General features: G+C 29.9%; 1 protein-coding gene across 1 annotated transcript in view; it reads right to left on the reverse strand.

Moving 5' to 3' along the window:
* The window catches only part of nompB (intraflagellar transport protein 88-like protein nompB), a 55,433-nt gene that overhangs the window by 20,615 nt on the left and 15,186 nt on the right, over positions 1-19,632 (reverse strand). The window contains exons 7-19 of the mRNA XM_043050163.3: positions 16,059-16,163; positions 15,759-15,861; positions 13,260-13,374; positions 10,868-11,102; positions 10,364-10,434; positions 8,603-8,689; positions 7,340-7,439; positions 4,982-5,068; positions 4,227-4,296; positions 3,258-3,374; positions 2,749-2,857; positions 491-529; positions 260-371 (exon numbers count right to left, since the gene is read on the reverse strand). Of these exons, the coding sequence (XP_042906097.2) occupies positions 260-371; positions 491-529; positions 2,749-2,857; positions 3,258-3,374; positions 4,227-4,296; positions 4,982-5,068; positions 7,340-7,439; positions 8,603-8,689; positions 10,364-10,434; positions 10,868-11,102; positions 13,260-13,374; positions 15,759-15,861; positions 16,059-16,163 (1,350 nt within the window). The remainder of the gene's footprint in view (positions 1-259; positions 372-490; positions 530-2,748; positions 2,858-3,257; positions 3,375-4,226; positions 4,297-4,981; positions 5,069-7,339; positions 7,440-8,602; positions 8,690-10,363; positions 10,435-10,867; positions 11,103-13,259; positions 13,375-15,758; positions 15,862-16,058; positions 16,164-19,632) is intronic.

Here is a 19,632-nt window from a genome sequence, read left to right on the forward strand (position 1 = left end):
AATTGAGATTCTCCACCTACTCTATCAATCATTCAGGTAGGAGAGAAACTTTTTGGCGAGACCTATAAGACACTGTATTCACCTGCTCTGAAACGGTCAGGAACATTACATTATAGTGGATTCCGAATCACTGAGACAGACTCGGAGAAAACAGACCGATCAGACATGCCATGGTAGAGAAAGAGACCAATCTGTTTTTAATTTACTTTCTAAATTATGAGAGAAAATATCCTTTACTTGTGTTTTATTTAACACTTACATCAGAATGATACTGGAAAGCCTGCTGTTTGTCACCTTCAGATTCAAACATGTCCCCAATTTTCCCTAAAAGATATGGATCTGTAGGCACTAATGTAATGACTTGTTGATACCTGGTTATTAAAAAAAAAATAAAAAATTGGAAGATATATCATTGATAAATAAATAATAAGCATTTTATTTTCAATGTGAAATGCTTTAAAATACATAAACAATCAGTCTTCCATATTACCATTCCAGCGCTTGATCAATATCTTCTAATTGTTCATATCTAAATTTAAGTTAAGAACTTCAGATTTCTCATAAAAGTCTTTAAACAATGGGGATACTAATCATTTATGACTCTTAATTTAATACATTTACAGTAATCTATTACGAAAAAAATTTTTGAACTCGTAACTTTTTCTTAAAATATATTGAAAAACTTGGTGCAGCAAAATATTTCAATTGGAATAGTTTTTAGAAATATTAAATTTTCTCTCATTTCTTGACTTTAGTTGGTTACAATGTTTTTATATTTCTATCTGCCATGTTGTGTTACCGTTTCCATATTTCCTACAAAACAATTTCTAAAAACTTTAGAAAAGAACATTCTAATTGACCATTTATTCCATATTAAAGAAGTATAAGAGACGATTTTAAGTGTGTTGCTTATCTTTTTTTTAACTTGGGAAATCGAACCTTGAAATTTTAACAACTTTTGATTTTTATTACCTGTACTTTTAAACATAATATTTTACATGAAAACTCATAATTAATGAATTTTCTGTCTCCCTTTCATAAATTTGGGATATGTACTGTGAGTACAATGTTTCGGAATATGCCAAAACATCGAAGCTTTTCACAGTTCAAAGATATTTCTGTACTAAACTTGGTAAGGAACTTCCATCTCTACATCAAACAGTGGGAGAAACTGTTTCAAGAAACAAGTTGCATGCATAAAAACAATTAGTTCAGGGTTTATAGGAAATGAAGTAGAGGATAACTCAAGTGCTGGAATGAAAAACAATGAATACTGGCAGTTACTGCAATACAAATACTGTACAGATATTTGCAATATCACAGGAAGGGAATTCATAGAACATCTATAGTAACTTGAATAACTAATGTTTAACTGTAGATTTGATTTATCAAAATAATGGAATTACAGCAATCCCAAATATATTTTCTTTTTTCCACATTTTAAATTAACTTGTATAATTAAGTAAATAGCCTATAAAAGCTCATAACACTTATTACACTTCATTTAAAAAAATGAATAATGCAATGATACAATTACAAGCATTAAAACAATTTGTTATTAAGTAATTGAATTTCATTTTATAAATTTTTATTGTCATGAATGCCACATACAGTAGTTCAAATTACAATTTAAATTTAAACAATTTGCTTCCAAATTAGTTTTGGTACTTATAAAATTGAATTTAAAATTATTTTTTTAACTTCATGTAAATGTTACTTTATTGTTTGGCAAATTTCATTTATTCAATACAATAAATTTCTTGTTAAAAGATTTAATCTATTTTCTTTGATTAAAAAAAATCAGATATCTTCTTATAAACAGTGATGTTTGTTAATTTGTTTAAATGACGACTATAATAAACTTAAAAGAAAGTCAGTGTAGACTGGTCAACATTTCACGGAGTACAACTCTTACATCATTCTGCCTTTTATGCATCAATTATGAACAACATGATTTTAAACTGTCCAATACTAATAATACTATAAAACACCATCGACTGTGACAAAAATAGTGCTTAAATATAGTTATTTCTTCATATTATGTGTTTATTATGTTATATATTAGTGGTTACCAACTGGCGGCCCGCAAACTAAAATATATTAGTTGTCATTTTTTGCGGACAATTTTCGCAAAAAATCTATAGCGGTTTAAAATACTTTTCTTTCATTAAAAAAACCCCTAATTTCTTCGTTTCTGTGAAATTTAACATACCAACGGTGCAAAAAATTTTTTTCTCAGGTTTTGCATCCAAGAAAATATTTATTCAAACACAAAAATCTTGTATTTTACTTAAATCTACTTCTAATTTTAATTTTTAATTCAATACATTTGTTTTGTACAACTTGATAAAAATCTTATAATAATATTCAATGTTCCTTCAAACATAAAAGAGTCATAGATAAAATTTTGATAAAGTTACGGCCCGCCATTTGACAGGTGTTTTTAATTGCGGCCCTGGCCTCATGTAAGTTGGAAACCCCTGTTATATATCTTTATATAGTTATAGTTTATTTATTTATCTTTTTAGTTTGATTTGGTACTTTTGACTTAAATAGAAATTTGCACTTCTTTTTTGAAACTGCTAATTTATTCTTAATTTAACAAGAACTAATACAATGGATAATAATGAAAAATAATTCTATTTAATTGCAGGGAATTAATATTAGTTACTGCATTACAAAATAACTATCAGCATTGCCTTCTAATTTTAAAGTTCCTCTTTATGTTTGTATAAAAAAAAAGGATACAAGCTTGCTATTTGATATATCACCAATGGATGATTTCGCACAATGCCATGAAGCTTGTAGAAAGATTCCAAAGAATCCTCAGCATTGCTGACTTGCTTATAACATAAACCTTAAAAATTAATTTCTATTTAAAATTATATAAATAAATCAAGATCACATAAATCAATTTACAAAACACTGTGAAACTTAAAACATAATTTGAACTAATATGTATTGTAAACGTAAACACATATTACAATTACAAACATAGCAATAATTGTTGCCTTTGTTTCAAAGGATATTGTCTTGTGAAATCCGATCTGATTATCATCAATAAATTGCTAAAATAAAATTAACATGTTCAAGAGACAGTAAGTTCCTATGTTAACCTATGTTATAGGCTAACAAATCAGTTAAAATAATGCATTTAAATATGCCTTTGTAAAGTTCATACTAAGCTCATGATAAATAAGTTACAATAAAATAATGTATATAAATATTGAACATTCAAGCTTAAAATGTGAGCATACCTAAATTATACAGAGCTTCAACACAACTTGCTTCATTGGAAAGAGCTTCTTTATAAAATTCTATGGCTTTATCATATTCCTTTTTATCCATGCAGCAATTGCCTTTATTCACCAAAGCTTAGATAAATAAATAAAAAAGTACAAAGGTTTGCAAGATATTGCTAAGCATTGAAAACAAAATAATTAAAATTTTGTTGAATAAATATTACATTTAAAATTGTATATAGCTATTTAAATGAACCCTTATATGTCTTAATAGTTTGTGATATAGATAATTGTTATAAATAGTTCTTAAATCACAGTTTTTTATGGTCTATTAAATAAAGGTTATTATCATTTAAATTGTTTTGGGTGCGGATAATAAATATAGTATTTATATACAAGTGACGTATCAAATTATAAATAAAAGAAACAATATGAATTTTCATAAAAATAAAAAGTTACTTTTTTAAAAAATTAAAAATTATTTTCTGTTTCTTTAAAAAGTATCATTGCTATAGAATTGATGTTAAACATATATATATATATATATATATATATATATATATATATATATATATATATATATATATATATATATATATATATATATATATATATATATATATATATATATATTAGTTTTGAATAAAGTTATACTGGTTTTAACAAGTTTTACAAAGTTATGTTATTACTTTAATGAAAAAAAAAAAACAATATAACTTTTTGAATAAATAACTAAGTTATAATTTTTTTAAAACAAATCTGTTATTTTTTTCCTTTTACTTCAGGCTATATATGTATTTTAAAAAAAAATTCTTAAATTTCACAAAAAGAAAAACATTTTTATATCTATAAAGAATATTGAAAATAATAAATATAATAATATAAAAAAGATATTAGAACGAATATAAAAAAGATATTGAAAATACTCTAAACATTTAAATGTATTATAACATGAAAAATAAAATCAAAATGAATAACACTCACCTCCAGCATTATATCTGTCAGCTATTACAGCTTGATCTGCACATTTTTCAGCTTGTGAGATATCTCCTTGCTGGAATACAAAAATCAGAAATGAATATGTATGCAATAATTTTATTATTTTAAAAATATTGAATAAAAAATGTTAATATGTTTTGCTTAAATATATTTGCAAAATAAAAGTTTCATATTTCTGGTCAAAACAATTAACATTTTCCGTACATTTTAATGCAATAATTTTTATAATATATGCTGCAAGCAATTACCATTTCTACTTAAATACTTTTATAATTTGGTTTTAAATATTTAAACAAAATTGAAATAAATATATGACTTTTTAATTGAGACACAAATAATTATAAACATATTAATATTTTCTATCAGTGGTTTATAATGAAATTGGCCATTTTTGATAACAATGTTGATAAAACCAGCCTTTTAATTTTATAATGTAATTTATATAATATTATAAAAATCAAATTTACTTTTTAACATTGAAAATATCAAGTTTATAATATTGTTTTAGTCAAAAATTTAAAATATAGTTTCACATAAAAAGGAAAACAAAATTTTTAAAATGGAATCAGAGTATGGAAGCTACCTATAGTAATTCTGTGAGAAATATTTTTTTTAAGATATAAAAAATTTGGAAAAATTATTAATCAAAATACATGATTCATGTCATGATGTAGCTTTGAAAAAAACATTATACTAATATGAAAAATAATTTTACTAAAAGAAAAAAAAAATTAACTCACCAAATAATATAAGAAAGCCAAATTGGTAGCGGCAGTGCTAGCAACCTTTGTTTCTTTTCTTTCAAAACCTTTTAAAGTTTCAATTGCCTGAATTATAAGAGGAAAAATGTTTTAAAACCAAAAAATAAATTATTAAACTAAAATGTATCCAGAAAGTATACATTAAACACACTTAATAAGACAATATAACTGATTGATAGATATCTATAGATATACACAACGTAAAAGATACGTAAGTGGAAATTTTTTTTCTAAAAATGAAATGATTAATCAAATCACAAGGCAGCAGCTTTTTGCTATCACAAGGTAAATAGAAATGAATGTCCCTATTTAATCAATGCACTATAAAATTTAATAAATATATTCATTAAAAATATATGCACACAGAAGCATATTTATACATAAACTAGTTTTGAATGGACTCCTTACAAATGTTCAATATGTACTCTTTTTGTTATATGGCATACATCAAGTCTGAAATGTTATTCTTGCTAAACTTTGTTTGGCATGTCTATATAGATGTTGGCAATAGCAGCTGTGATAGTGGCTTTCGAATCAGTCATGTTTGTTGGACCTAGAGGCATATACACACTATCTTTTACGAACCCCAACAGGAAAAAATTGCGAGGTTCTGTATCTGGGAATCTTGGTGGCCAAGGCAAGAGTGCATTTTTTGTAGCTGATATGCGACCAATCCACCATTGAGATAACATGTTATTCTGGAGAGTCTGCACTTCAGTTGCTTCATTTTCGCAGAAACAATGATGATTGATCTTCCAGAGTCATCTCTTGGCATCTATTCAAAACTTACTTATATCACCTTTGCTTGCATGCATGCATACTTTCAACGAGTACATTTATTACATGTTGTGTAGTAAACCTATGAAATTGGGATATTCATTTTGATGTACTCTGCAAATAAATTCTACTTTCTCATGTGAAATTAATTCAAAATGAATAATAAAACTTAATACAGGCACTCATATTTCACCTTCATAATTATTTTGTGAGCATTATTTTTTTGTTTGTAACAGCAAATGTTACAGATAAGAAGTTAATAAAAGAATGTACTTGTTACCTTAGCACTTAAAATAAGATATTCATTTTTTTAAAAAAAAATATCAAAAACTTTATTAAGATCATTATGCATAAATTTAACTTTCAACACCACCTTTAATATCTTATCACTGCATCTTGGGCTACCATATGCATTGACTTTAGGAAACCCATATTTGAAATTTTAGAAATGAAGTCTCGCTTGATTTCCCCAAATATAGGAGCAGTGGTGGCTTGGATAGAGTATTTGCCTCTCGATGAGGTGAAATTCCGGTTGAAATCCCAGCAGCGGCTAGTTGATACGAATTCTGTTCCCGCACTGACCACAGTGCTGATGTAAAATATCCTCAGTGGTAGATGAATCATGGGCTAGAATCCCCTTGTCGTCGTGCTAACTGAGGGGAGGTTTTCTTTTCAGTGTAACACTGCGTTTTAGTTCCCTCAAAAAGTCCTCCATGAAGGATAGTTAATCCTAATGTTTGATCCAAGAGTTCCCTTGTTTTCAGGGTTATATTCAAAATTATAAAGCTATGGACTTGAAGATTGATAGTTGTAAACTTAGATATGGGTCAGCTGTTCAACTCTGGTTATAAAATAAAATAAAATCCAAGATATAGCCACGTAATAAATAATTTTGTTTAATGAACGCATAGATTTTTTTAAAAAAATTTCTTATTAATATAGTAAGATATCGATTATCTGAAGTAGTTGTGGCTAAACTTACTTTGAATAATCAAATACTCAGATTATATATTATTTGTCAATATATACATTTTGTATTCAGTAATCAGATTTATCCTTTTTTAATCGATTATGAAATCACAAAATATAAATTTTCTACCTTAGAAAATGTTTAACATAGTGCTTTTTTATTTTAGATTGACTCAAATCAAAAGTCATACACTTTGAAAATGAAAATATAAAAGAAAAATATCTATTTAATATTATTCAATATGACCTATTTGGGGAAAAAAAATTTTAAAACAAGAGTATGTTTTTGTTTAATTTTGTTTTATCCTGTTCTCTTTTGAAATTTGGATTTAATTTTCATAAATTTGAATTTGATTTTCATAGCTATAATACTACTTTTGCTAAATTTTTAGAAACAAACAAGAAAATATTTAAATGATTTTTTATGGGCTATTAATTTACCCAGATGAATAACATTCCTGTTATTTTTTATATTTTTGTGTCCTTAAAATATGAATAACTTTAATGTACCCAACAGCAACCAATTTGATAAATATGTAAAAAAAATAATTTATAATCACCACATTGGAATGAACTTGATACTTAATGTACCTGGGAAAATTCTCTTTTTCGTAAGTATGTGACAGCTTTATTGATTTCCAAGTCGTTTGCTAGGTCTGCATAAGGAGACAATTTTATTTGATCAACACACCTAGAAAAAAAGTGCCATTGTATGATAAATTAATCTTATTATATAGAGCATCTGATGTAATAAAAGTAGAAATATATTTATAAATAAACTGAACATATGATCTAATTCAAGAGTTTGCAGTAAAAAGAATAATTTTGTTACTGTCCTGAGCTACTTCATTAAGTATGTAGTTAAAATTGTAATTAAAATTGAGCTAATACATAGTTGCTGCAAACCCCATTAAATTTTATTTCATATTATCTATATACATATTACATTATTTAACTAATACCTAACTACATGTAAACTTCCTAAATAGTTAAAACAAAGATTAAATATATATTTCTAACAAATTAATGCGTCCCGCAGCGGACTGATTGTTAAGGCACGGTTCCCAGCAGATCACCGAAGTCAAGCATCACTGGCTGTGGTCAGTGTGCGGGTGAGTGACCACTTGGATCAGTCTGCGTAGGGACCGAGGGTGTTGCGGCATTGGTCCTCGTTAAACTGTTCTACCGTAAAGCACTCGACTTCGTGTTCAGGTCATCAGGCTACCGAAGCGGGGGTGCCATCCCCTCAGCAAAGGATCAAAATTGGGATGGCATATCTTTGGATTATCCTCAGGGATGTTTCCCAGACTGTCGCCAACAGCCCATTGTGTGGCTCTAGTGCAACGTAAATGAACAACAATTCAAATTAATGCATTTCAGTAATTACCTTAAATTAACATTTTTATCTAACATTTACGTGCATGTAATAAAATTATATTTTTTAAAATTTAATATTTTTAATCAGAATATAATATAACAAAAGAATATAATATGCAAAAATAAAATATAACAAAAAAATGGTTAAAAAAATATATTGATACCTAACTACATGTAAACTTCCTAAATAGTTAAAACAAAGATTAAATATATATTTCTCACAAATTAATGCATTTAAGTAATTACCTTAAATTAACATTTTTATCTAACATTTACATGCATGTAATAAAATTATATTTTTTAAAATTTAATATTTTCAATCAGAATATAATATAACAAAAGAATATAATATGCAGAAACAAAATTTAAAAAAAAAAAAAATGGTTGAAAAACAGGATATTGATTGATTTAGCATGTTCAGATTGATGACTTTGATAGTAATAAAAATGTAAATCATAAGTAGGTAATAAAACTGACCACTCATATCCAGCAGCAAAAGAATCTGCAATAACAGGAGCTATTAATTTAGCAGCTGTGAGTATTGTCCATTCAGCTTCTTGCTTCCTGCATGGAAAGTTAAGACTATTTAGTTAAGACTATTTAACAGTCAGTAAATGTTAATAATAATGTAAAAATATAACAAATAAATAGCAATTTTAAATTTTATTATCAAGGATATAAAAAATTTCTTAATATTGAAATACTCATTCATTTATTATTGTAATACTCTTTTTAGTGAATATTGCATGCCTTGTTTGCTAAATAAAATAAAATTTTAAACTAAGAATCGAAGGGAGACAAACGATTTATCAAAGATCCTAATTTAAAATTTTTGAATTTTAGTACAAGTGTTATTAAGTCTCGGTTAAGTGGACATTCTTGGGATCGAAAAAATTGTCCGTTTATGAGAGTTGTCCGTTTATGGGAAGGTGTTAATACTATAATTATGAAGTTTAACACCGTAAATTTTTTTAGAATATTTTCAATGGTGTAGAAATATTTAAATAACCTACAATAACTATCTACAAGGATATTTAAACTTTAAAAATTATTTTTCTGTACAAAAAAGAATACATGAAAAAGTTTGATATAAATACATAATTCTGGATGTAGTTACAGATAAATGAATATAATTAATAAAACACAGATATTCAAGTTAGTCATATGATACCGAATAGAAGCTTTTTGTCCTCAGTCGGTTTCAATTATCAGATTTACACCCCCTAACACCTACCTATTACTTGATAGGAAACCTGGTTAATACCTCCTTGAAAGTAAACCTCCCATGATGTACATAAAAAAAAGCAATGCATGCCAGTACGTCATGAGGATCTATGGAATTGATTATTCACAATTGATCATCTATCAAGTGTCTGAATAAATGTTTCATTTATATGAACAACTCAAAGATTATATTTCTGTTCTCTTTTTTTTTACCCTAGTTAAGTTAAATTTGGTCTTCAAATTGAAAGAAAATTAAAGGAATTTTCATTGGTGAAGAAGCATTTAGAGCATTTAAGACGACGTTTCAAAGTGAGGGGTCTCATAACCTGCGTCATCCAGATGAAAAGATGCCGCTGTCCGAATTATTTCTCAAGAGCAGTATCATTTTCTCTCCTTTCTTTGCAAAGATACAGCAAGGTGACAGGAAAAAGATCGATTCTTTAGTAGTGAAATAGCTTAACAATATTTTTAGTTATGGATAATGCAAAAAATTTACATACTTTAAAAATGGTGAACAGTTGGATTTTTTTTTTTTTTTTTTTTGTAACTTGAAACAGAATTTTCTTTCCTTTCAAATTTGAGTAGTATAGGTTTGTGAGATAGAAAATAATGTTTCAGGGGAAAAATGACTGTCCACTTAGCAGAGAATGTACATAATGGTTTATTCATAGAAGATTCAAGGGGAATAAAAAATATGTCCGTATTGAGAGGCATCCGTTTTGCAGGAGTGTCCATAACAGGAGGTTTCACTGTATTAAGGAATTGCAAGTATATTTATAGACCACAACATTAAAACATTTAAATAAATATAAGGTAATGTTTTTGATGTTAAACATTTAGAACTTCCTACAACAATTTTAATATGATTTTATATATTTTGAAATTCCTTTTTATAAGTACATTAAATAGACTTTTGCTTAAATAAATAAGAAAAATTTATAAAAATTAGTTATCTTCAGAATTTTAAAAAGCTAAAAATTTGATTATTGCATCATTTTAAAATAAAAATTATACCTTTGTCTCTCTATTTTACGAAGAGAATCATTTTTGATTGCTTCAACAATCAAATTAGTTTGAGGATCATCCTGAAATAAATTAAGCAAATGAAATTCTTAATAGTAAAAAAATAACTAAAACTACAAACTTACACTTCAGAAACAAAATATACGTAGCATAAGCTTTCTAAAATACTTTAACAATAATAAACTGGAATAAAAAATACCAAGCAAGAAATAGCAATTTAGAAATTAACTTATATACCTAGTACTGCTTCTTAAATAGCATGAAATTAAATTGCACAACAATTTAGGTAACCATTTTATGCATGAGAAAAGAAATGCCTAGAAGTAAATGCCTAGAAGTTTACTGCAGTTTATAAATTTTAAGTGCCAAATCATATTTATATTTTAAATGTAAATGATTAAACATTTATGAAAATAAACAAGAAAATATAAAAATTTCTTCAAAGTAAATTTTCCATTATTTATCCATTAAAGCTAAGCACATTAATAGATATACCGTAGTCACAGCATATTTGTCTTCATCTTCAACATGATCCAGAACTATATCTAACAATTTTAAAAAGCTTTTTTTCATCTTCTCTTTGTCCCCAAGAGCATGGTGGCATAAAAGTAAATGTAATGCAGTTCTAAAATCAGCTTTTTCGGCCATTATATATTCATACGATGTTATAGCATCAGTATATTGTCCTAATTTTACGAAAGCTAGGCCAATATTCTTCATAATTTTGATCCTTTAAAAGAAAACACTGTAATTATAAGATGTAGAAATAAATAAAAAATTATGAAAACGAATAAACATTATCAATCTAAAGCAACAATCACAGTTTAAATTAAAAGATTAAAATTGTAAAACAGGGTGTGTAGTCAAATCTTTCAACAAAAAATAAGCACCTTTTAAGTACTTCTTAAGCACTCAAAAAATATTTTTAAGCACTATGTACATTAACAAAATGCAAAATAATTTTTAAAGACTTTATATGATCATGAGAAAATAACTAGTTTCTGACAAAGAACTCTTTTCTCGATTATATTAGCCCAAGAAGGCCATTAGCTTCCCATTGACGAAGACGATGGCACTTCAATAACGATGTGGTACTGGATAACAAGTTAAGTTTTACCAATCATATCAATACTGTTATAGACAAAGTAGAAAAGAGAACCTCAATTCTGAAAAGACTAGCCGGTGCCAAATGGGGAAGCTCACAACACACTCTAAATAAAACCTATAACACCTATATCAAACCAATTATCAAATACGGAAGTGAGGTGTTAATTTCTAGCGCACAAGGTAAGCTTGACTCTTTGGAAAGAGCCCAAAACAATGCTCTCCGAATCATTACGGGAGCAGTGAAGACAACCCCAATTATAGCCCTACAATACTATACTTCTAATCCACCAATTACCACTGAAATTAAAATACAAGCAGTTGGCACTTATGTTAAAATGAAAGCCTCCCATAGAGCGCAATGGATGAATGAATCAAAACCAAGTTCCATGAAGACCCAAATCTCTCCTCTAGAGGTATGTGAAAAATTACTGCATGATTTCCAAGAAGATGAGCCAATTATCTGTAACAAGAACATCACAAACCCTCTCAAATTTATAGATGTCAGGCACCAACTAGATATCAATGATTTGGGTAAGAAAAACATATCTGACACAGTACTAAAAACAAATGCATTATGCATGCTACAAGAGCAATAACCTGAACCAGAATGGACGAGAGTGTACACTGATGTCTCAAAAATACAAGACAGCACCGGAGCAGGAGTACACAGTAAGCTCTTTTCTCAAAGCGCCCCTGTGGGATACTATATGACAAATTTTGATGCAGAGATCTTCGCTATACCGATAGCCCTGGAAAACCTTAAGAATAAGATCAATTACTTCACTAAAGCAGTAATCCTTGTTGACTCTAAGGCAGCTATCCAGGCACTTGCCATAAACCATGATTCAGATACTCAGACTATTTCAGATATTACAGATAATTTGATTTTTCTCGAGAATGCCAACAAAATTATTATGTTCCAGTGGATCCCTTCGCATGTAGGAATCAATGGCAATGAAAAGGCAGACCAACTAGCCAAGAAAGGGACACTCGAACCACAATGTAACAAACCGATTCCACCAGACTCCCTTAAAAAACAATTTTCCGAGAAACTTGAGACCAACCTAAAGCTCAATCAAGCAGTAAATTCCACTGGAAAACCCTGGGCTAACATCCAAAACAGTTGGAAGAAATTTTGTCACAGTCCTCGTAAGAAGGCTGTGGCAAACTTCAGACTCTCAACAGGCCATGACTGCTTGGCAGAGCACCTCAACAGAATAGGTATCCTTCCATCTAGCAAGTGCCAAATCTGCAATTCGGGAACCATGAACTCAGACCACTTGCTTGTATGCCCTTTACTGGACAAGCAATCCCAAGAGCGGGGTGATCTATGTAAACTTTACTGGGATGCCAGAGATCACATGAACTCTCTGTAAAGACTACTCCTCATTCTTCACTGTTTATATTTATATATATATATTTTTTCTTACTTTAATTTTTTTCTATGTGTTCTTTTTGTATTAATATGAGTTTGTCATGTGTTTTCTGTGTTTGTTATTGTAATTTTGTTCCTTTTTACTCCTTGTTTAAGTCCACTTAAAGTTGAACATTGTATATGGATTAATATTTCCAATAAAGCCATATGTAACAACAGCAACAATTATTTTAATAAATATGATGAGGTAAAAACTATTATAAACGAAGTAATTGTCCATTGTGTACAACTTTTAGGGTGAACTTAATAAAAGGATAAAATAGGATTTTAGGGTGAACTTAATAAAATACTAAGGATAAAATATACAAAATAAATTTTATAACGCAATGAAAAATAACTAAATACCTCATATCTCTATGGGTGTTAGGGACTTGATCTAAAGCCATTCTGTAAAATTTTATTGCTTTAGGATAATTTCCTTGATTGAAATAAAGATTTCCCATATTAGTCTTAAGTCTCCCTGAAAGATTTGAAATTTGATTAGAAACAGTCAAATTACAGTAATGTAACTAACTTTATTTAGCAATATTCTTAATTTTCTAAAAGTTTTAGGGCAACACAAATAATCATATTTTTGATTGATCGATGTAGAGTTTAGTAACAATAAAGAGGTCATTCTTTGTTACACTTAAGGTAAAAATCTGGCAATAAAAAATTTGGCCACTACAAATATTAAATACCAAATCACTAGTATATAAGACATGTTAACTCCAGTCTATCTTGAGGTACCTTTTGATAGTAGAAGGTTGACATAGTTGATAATTATAATTCCTCAATGGTGACCTCCGGACGTGATAAGAACTTGCCAATTTTGATAGATGAAGGTTGACATAGTCTATAAATAAATACCTTCAATGGTGACCCGAATGTGATATATAAAATTCTCTCATTGGTGATCTCCGGATGTGATAAGGACTTGCCAATTTTGATAGATGAAAGTTGACATAGTCTATAAATAAATCCCTTCAATAGTGAATTGATATTATGATAGTAGAAGGTTGACACACTCGATAATTATAACTTCTCAATGGTGACTCGAAAGTGATAAGAACTTGCCAATTTTGATAGATGAAGGTTAACATAGTCTATAAATAAATCCCTTCAATGGTGACCTGCGAACGATAAACAAAATCCCCTCATTGTTGACCTCCGGATGTGATAAAAACTTGTCAATTTTGATAAATGAAGGTTGACATAGTCTATAAATAAATCCCTTCAAATACCATACATGTCAATACTTTTACTTGCAGCGAAAGTAAAAGTAAAAAGTTCATACTTTTACTTGTACTTCATTACATTTTAAATTCAATACTTTTACTTGTTTTGTAACATTTTTTGGGAAAAAAAGTACAAGTATTTGTAATGAAAATGTTGAAATAAATTGTTACTACTTTGACATTCTGTTCTCTATGAATTATTTGTGTGTGTTTGTGAGTTTTGGTGGTTTCCTTCCCCAAACGCTCTTATGTTCTTCCTGGAAATATTCCTTGATAGTAGTCATGGAGGAGGAATGAACTATTTGTCTTATGAATTCGAATTAGAGGTGGTATCACTTTTTTGGAGGGAGAGGGTGCATATTTTTGAAAAGAATGTGTGATAACCCAAGCAGAGTTTGATGTATAGAGTAAAAGGTTTAAGGCCTACATTTGTAAAGATTAAACTGTATAAACAGAACCATCAATAGCGGTAATGTAATATAATAAGGCGTTAACCAATTGTTTAAGAGACTTAATATTCTTATGAAGTATTAATTGTTTTCAATTGTTGAAACAACAACTAAAAATGTAAAATGCTGATGAGAATACAACAAAGCCATAAAAACATATAATAATTAGGGGTTTCAATTAGATAGAAATAATTTCTTCCCTCCTATTTTAATGGTCCAACACAATATTGCACGAGATAATTTCCCTAAATTTTCTGTTAGCTGTTTGTTAAATTTTCTGTTTAAATTTTCTGTACTATATTTTCCCATTAAATAGCAAGGCGAAAAACATTTTTATTAGAGGAAAGTTTCAAGTTTAAAATATTCTAATATTAACATTCTAAAAAACTAAACTCAGTGGCGTGACAGCCCAAAGAGGGCTAAGGCCTACTGTGCCCTCTCAGTTTTCTTGACCTTGGGCTTTGGGGTGCAGGAACTGATGTTCCGGTTAGGTGATCAACCAAACGCGGAACCCCCAGTGTTTAGTTCCCAAGCATGCTTGGTACTCATTTATCGACTCATTGAAGGGATGAAAGCCTGAGTCAACCTTGCCCGGCTCGAGGATGAACCCAGGACTTGTGGCACGAGAGTGCGAAGCGCTACCGCTCCGCCATCGGGTGTCATTACATCACTGGGTGTTAACATTCAGAAAGCAAAATACTCTTTATGCTATGCAACATAAATTTTTTTCCAAAACTAAGTTCTAGTATGGAAAAGCTATTTATTTCTGAAATGGATAAAAAAATTTATTAAAAAAAGTAAATTCGTGAAAGTAAAGACACTTCCTAAGTTGCTTATATATATTGCAAGACATTTCCTAGTTATTTATTCTTTTCCACCTCTCCTTAAAAAATTTTTTTATGCTATTAGCTTTTCCATAAATTTATAAAGATTTCATAAAATTTCTACATAAATAATCTTTTGAGTAAATACATCAGTTGTTACCATTCAACTCTTGTAATATCAAATCAATATCTAATAACTTTGTCAAATCTCCATCCAAAAACCATTGTAGTATTAAAAAATATATAGATAACAAATAACTTTGTAAGGTTTATGGTAAAATATAGCTATCAAAGCATGAAAATATATCAACACTACATGAATATTAAAACTTCTTATCTAATTTAAAATATTACCTGCATTGCTGAAGGATCTATTTTTAATAATAATTTGATAGGTGTTCATCGCTTCACTATACATTTCATTATTTCCATATTGAGTTGCTAAGTTTAGTAGAACCTGGAATAGTATTATTTTAAGATTAAATAGAATCATTGCTGTAATGAAAACAAACACTTTATAATGTATTTAATTTGACATGGTACATCTGAATTTCAAACATTAAGTTTTTTTTCCCAAAAAAGGGGATGATAAACCCAATATTTTATACAAGAGAATATCTACTTGAATCAAACTGTTATATAAACATATCTTACTGAAAATGTTAGATCCATATTAGGTGTGATTTCTAAAGCAAGTTGATCTCGCTGCCTAGTCAAAGCTCTTTCTTTGCTTGCAGCCTCCTTAGCTTTATCCAAGGCCTAGTAGAGTGATAGTTTTATAAATAACTAACAGAAAATAATTTTAATCATATTTATAATTAAAAAAAAATTATCAAGAGATATAAAATGTAAAAAAAGTTCCATACTTTAAATAGATTATTAAAACTTGGACACAAATAATAATATCTCAGATACATCAGACTAAAACTTGCAGGTTCTTTTTCAAATTTTCATAATGTGAAATGATTTTCACACTAAACCTTTCTTGGCATAAAACAAATTTATTTAAACACATACTATGCCACATCACAAACATAAAATTAAGTATATAAAAAATTATTACGAATCACATAATCAAAAAGCGCTTCGCTCCTTCCTCCCACATACTAATCCTTTTTACACCACACTAATAGAAGAGAGCTTCTTTTTTAATTAATTCTTAAGTTTCGTTCATATCTCGCAGCGCCATCTAGTGGTGGCAAACCTTACACCTCCCACCAAGGGAAGCACATGCGTCATCTTCAATGACCAGGTGCTGAAAGAAAGAGGTTAGCCACACACTCACCGGAGTCCTATTCCTGAAATGAATATCTAATCTCTAGTTGAAGAGTGCACTATTTGATATAGTAAATATAAATGACTAACCAAGATCTTTAGCATATACACACAAAATTGAAACAAATACAACAAATCAGATAAAATACATGATATACGACTATTAATGATTACATTTATTATAACTAGAAAGTTTTCCTATTCATATGCATAAATAGTAAAAATGGAATGAAAATACGTACAAAAAAAATTAACTAGTTAAATGGAATGAAAATATGTACAAAAAAAATTAACTAGTCTTCAAAAGGTAAGCGAGAGAGGGCGTCTGCATTACCATGGTGAGCTCCCTTTCGATATATGATGCGTATATCATAACGTTGTAAGGCTAGAGCCCATCTAGCCAATTTTGTACCATGAGGTAATCCTTTAGTCAAAAATGTTAGTGGGTTGTGGTCAGAGACAACCTGTATCTGAGATCCAAAGATCCAACAATCAAACTTTTTCTTCGCAACACACACGAGAGGATGCGCCCAATCACTATCACTCGGTTCTATCAAGTCCATTTCCAATAACTCTTTAATCTGACGATCAACTTCTTTCTGGAGGGCAATCGGCACTCTATATGGTTGTAATCGCTTCGGTGAACAATCTGCAGTAACTTTAACAGAGTGTCCTCTCACTTTGGCTTTTCCAGGACGTTTACAAAATATATCTTTATATCGTTGTAGTAGACTTTTCAACTGGTATTCCTGTTGGCCATTCAAGGTATTAGTCATTCGTTTTAATTCAATGTCATTATTTTTATTCCATGTGGCTTCTTTGTCCGTTGGAGCATAATACAATTCCCCAAAATCACTATCTTGATCAAATATAATTCCAACTTGTTCAACTCTAGCTATATAAGGTCTCAATTTATTTACATGTAATTCTCTTGTACTACCATCCTCCATTTCTACTAAACAGGAGTGGGGTCTAGTGAGCTTTACTACTTCGGCTGGTCCTATCCAGGTATTAAGCAATTTATGAGTTGAGGAAGGCATAAGAGTCAGCACTTCATCGCCAACAGAAAAACTCTTTTCTCGGGATCTCATATTGTAGTGTGAAATCATACGTTCCTGATTTTTAGAACTATTTTCAGATGCTATTAAGTGGGCATCTTGCAGTTTCTGTTGCAATTGTTTCAAGTAATCTTCAACAGGACGAGCAGCATTAGTTGGAATTCCTCTTTCACCAGTCCAAAATTCTTTCAAAATGGCTAATGGTCCAGTTGGTAATCTTCCATAAACCAATTGATATGGTGACACTCCAGTGATTGCATGAGGTATTTCCCTATATGCAAAAAGTAAATAAGGAAGGTGAGCGTCCCATTCATTCCCATGTTCTTGGATGTTTTTGTTCAACATGTTTTTCAAAGTTCTGTTCCATCTTTCAACTGCTCCCATACTCTCAGGATGACCCGGAGTGGAAAATCTAGGAGAGACTCCCAGTATGTCATGAAAAGCTTGAGTTAACTGTGCTGTAAAATTTGTACCTTGGTCCGTACATATAGTCTTGGGGAAACCAGTCTGACAGAGAATCTTCATCAGCACATCGCAAGTATTCTTTGCAGTAATATGTTTGACCGGTATGGCTTCCGCCCACCTTGAACACAAATCAATAGCGCATATGATGTACGAGTGTCCTCTTTTAGATCGGGGCTCTAAAGGTCCAATACAATCCACGCTCCAAACCTCAAATGGATTATTAGGCCTTACAATTGGCTGTATAGGAATTCTATCTCTATATGTTGTAGTTCTTCGTAACTGACATGGCTTGCATGCTTCACAAAATGTTTTCACGTCACTTTTTATTGAAGGCCAGAAAAATGAATATTTAATGCGTTGCTTAGTTTTCTGTTCTCCCAAGTGTCCAGCTAAAGGAATTTCATGAGCCATCTGTAAAACTTCCTTTCTTTTGCAATTAGGCAGAACAACTTGTTTTACCTTCTCCCCACAAACAACATCATTATGCATCAGCAGACAATCTTCTATTTCGAACGATCTTTCCTTCTTAGTTGCTTTTTCCCATGCATCTTGTAACGTTACGTCCTCTTTCTGAAGTTTGATAAATTCCTTTCTCGTCTCACTATCAAGATGAGAATCAACTTCATTTTCTAGGTTGACCGGTTCTGCAAATAACTCTCTTTCTGAACAGGATTCAGGTGTTTGATCTTCATTGGTCTCGACATTTGCGACTTTGATTATTTGGGATTCATCATTAATGACTTGTCTTGCATTAACACTGTATAACTGTACATGTTCTAGGAGAGCCTCATATGCAGTTTGACAAATTAGCATATCATTCACCAGCTTCTTGGAAACAGCAAATGTAATTGGTACTGAATCATGCCATCCATCATCCATTTTTATATTGAATATTCTCAAGGGAACAATTTCACTATCACCAAAGGCTGATACTAATTGGATTTGTCCTTCTCCAGCACTTTCAATGTCTTTTACTAAGTCCGCTCGCACAACAGAGATTTGTGCTCCAGAGTCTACAGTTCCTTTGAAGACAACATCACCACATTTGACTTTTACAGTCTTCAATTCATCAATATTCTGTGCTAAGAAGTTACAGGTGGATTTGGGAGTAGACATCTGTACTGTCATAATATTTTTCGTATTATCCTCAGCCTGCACTGCATTACTTTGGGCTTTGACTGGTAGAGGTTTGTTTCTTTGAAAATTCTGTTTACTTATGTTCCTATCCCTGCATTCTCTCGAATAATGACCTTCCTTGCCACAAGCAAAACATGTAGGTACAACCCGTGTTCGATTATATTGAGTTTCATGGCTGTTATTAGAATAAAAATTATTGTATTTGTGACTTGTCACTTTATCTTTATTTCCTATATTCATTTCTTCTTTATGGCGTGGTTGATTCCATTTATTCGAAGGAAAGGTCCTGTGAA

This window comes from Parasteatoda tepidariorum, chromosome 5, assembly GCF_982258835.1.
Source record: "Parasteatoda tepidariorum strain Cologne lab strain chromosome 5, Ptep-v5.0, whole genome shotgun sequence".
Lineage (NCBI taxonomy): Eukaryota > Metazoa > Arthropoda > Arachnida > Araneae > Theridiidae > Parasteatoda > Parasteatoda tepidariorum.